General features: G+C 44.8%; 1 protein-coding gene across 1 annotated transcript in view; it reads right to left on the bottom strand.

Annotated features, from left to right (window-relative positions):
* MAP3K14 (mitogen-activated protein kinase kinase kinase 14) overlaps nt 1–1,944 on the bottom strand; it is a 15,417-nt gene that overhangs the window by 5,002 nt on the left and 8,471 nt on the right. The window contains 3 exon segments of the mRNA XM_010156300.1: nt 412–562; nt 940–1,103; nt 1,784–1,888. Of these exon segments, the coding sequence (XP_010154602.1) occupies nt 412–562; nt 940–1,103; nt 1,784–1,888 (420 nt within the window).

Below are 1,944 nucleotides of genomic sequence, written 5' to 3'. Positions count from 1 at the left end.
TAAATCATAGATAGTCTTAGAGGCAAGACTGGACCACAAGTACGAGTTACAGGTCAGGATATAATAAACCTCTCAGCTTTGCTGCATACAAGCTCTAGCTCACTAGATGCAGTTGATACACAGCACACACCTTAGTAAACCCACATAAAGCACAACATCATCTGCTTCAAGCAGAGAAGGAAGAAAAAGCACGTGACAGTATGCAGGAAATTGTAATTTATTTGGGTGAGAAACACCCAGTTGCAGGCAAAAGCTATCAACCCAAAAATATTCATCAATGCTGAAGCCTGTGCAAACGATATACTGACCAGTAAAACATACTGGTATTTCCCACAGGTCCACTCTGACATAACTAGCAACTGGCCACGTTCCCAGTGCGGATAAGGAGCTGTAGGTACAGGACATTTCTACCTTCTTCAAGTGCAGCACTGGTCTTAGTTTTCAGTTCAGACGCAGATGCCCTCTGAACAGGCTCTTTCTCCAGACCCATTTTAATAATCTCAGCAGTGAGAGGGTTGCAGGAAGGTGGAATTTCCCTCAAAGGAGGTGGCTCTTTAGCTATCTGTGTAATAAACAGGAAGCGAAAGAGGTTAGACCAGAGGCTTCATTTGATTTCAGAAAGGTTCTTCCCACCCTGAGAGCATTCCCAACTGAAATTACAGCATTAAATGAGACCTGAGCAAGTAATTTTATTAGAGCTGAATGACCAAAAAGTCACACCCAAGTCACGAGCACGATAGGAAAGCCACAGGCCCAGCCTGTGTAATACACGGCGGTCTAAGAGGCGTTAAGAAATGATCAGCTTCCAAAGCAAGGTTGGCATCATCCTAGATGCCTAGCTGGCCCTCCCCAGCCTTCCTGAAAGGACTGCTCCCTAGCTGGGTATAACGAGACTGCAGGCTTCCATACCTTTTACTGGAGACAGGCTGGGTCACTCACCTTCAGGCAGAGAGGGTGATTGTAATACTGGGTCCAAGGGTGGCACCCATTAAGCATGTGCAGCATCATACAGCAACTGCTCCAGACGTCCACTTTGGAGTCACAACGCTTTCCCATGACCACCTCCGGAGCCATATGAGTCTCTGTGCCAGGCACATAGTTCCCTAAAACCATTCAAATGAAAACTCACTGCATGTAAACTACAGAATTGTTCCAGTGCAACTGCTGGGAAGCCTAAGGCAGCCTCGTCGTCTTTTCAGTTCAAGTGAGAAACAAGTCACCTTTACCCAAAAAGAAGCATTCCTTATAAGCTGTTCAAAGGCTACATCTCCATATCAGTCTCATCCCTTACATGTAGCATAGGTATTAAGCTTCCCTTCCCAGCAAATCTGGGAGGCAAAACATTGGTGAGCTCGGCAGTATAAAACGCATCCTCCTCTTTCAACAGCTGCAGTAAGAAGCACTGTAAAGTTTAACTGCCCAAAAGCCAGTGAGGAATCTTGCTTTGCTGAAGGCCAGGATTCTTCCTCAGCTGTTATATGACAAGTCAGAGTTAGATTTTTAAGTTTCAACATTGCTTCTCGCAGGGACAAAACACCAAATGGAGTATCCTGATATAATCTTACGACAGCCTTCTGGAACAGGAGGTAAGGACTACCTTCCAACCTTCTGTTCATTTTAGCTGTCCACGGGATACATCATAGCAATACCAATAAATGCAACACTATGAGCAGTGCTAAGTCTGGAAAACACAGTTGCTTGCAAATTAGCCATATGTAAATATTCAAAAAGAAAGAATGAGTCAGTAGGGCAATTCTAAAGAATTGCAGCAGAAAATCCTTACCTGTGACCAAGCACTTTCCCAGGCCGTCCGGATGAAGGTGAGCAGAGTGGCCAAAGTCACACAGAAGAGCTCTGCTTCCATCATCAGACAAGAGCACATTTTCAGCTGCAAATGAGAAGTCTTTAATTACTCAGTCACCTTTGTATTACAGTCCCTGAGAT

This window comes from Eurypyga helias, unplaced genomic scaffold, assembly GCF_000690775.1.
Source record: "Eurypyga helias isolate BGI_N326 unplaced genomic scaffold, ASM69077v1 scaffold30097, whole genome shotgun sequence".
In the NCBI taxonomy this organism is placed as follows: Eukaryota; Metazoa; Chordata; class Aves; order Eurypygiformes; family Eurypygidae; genus Eurypyga; species Eurypyga helias.
The sequence above is the reverse complement of the archived record's forward strand: the minus strand, read 5'-3'. Positions and strand labels throughout refer to the sequence as shown.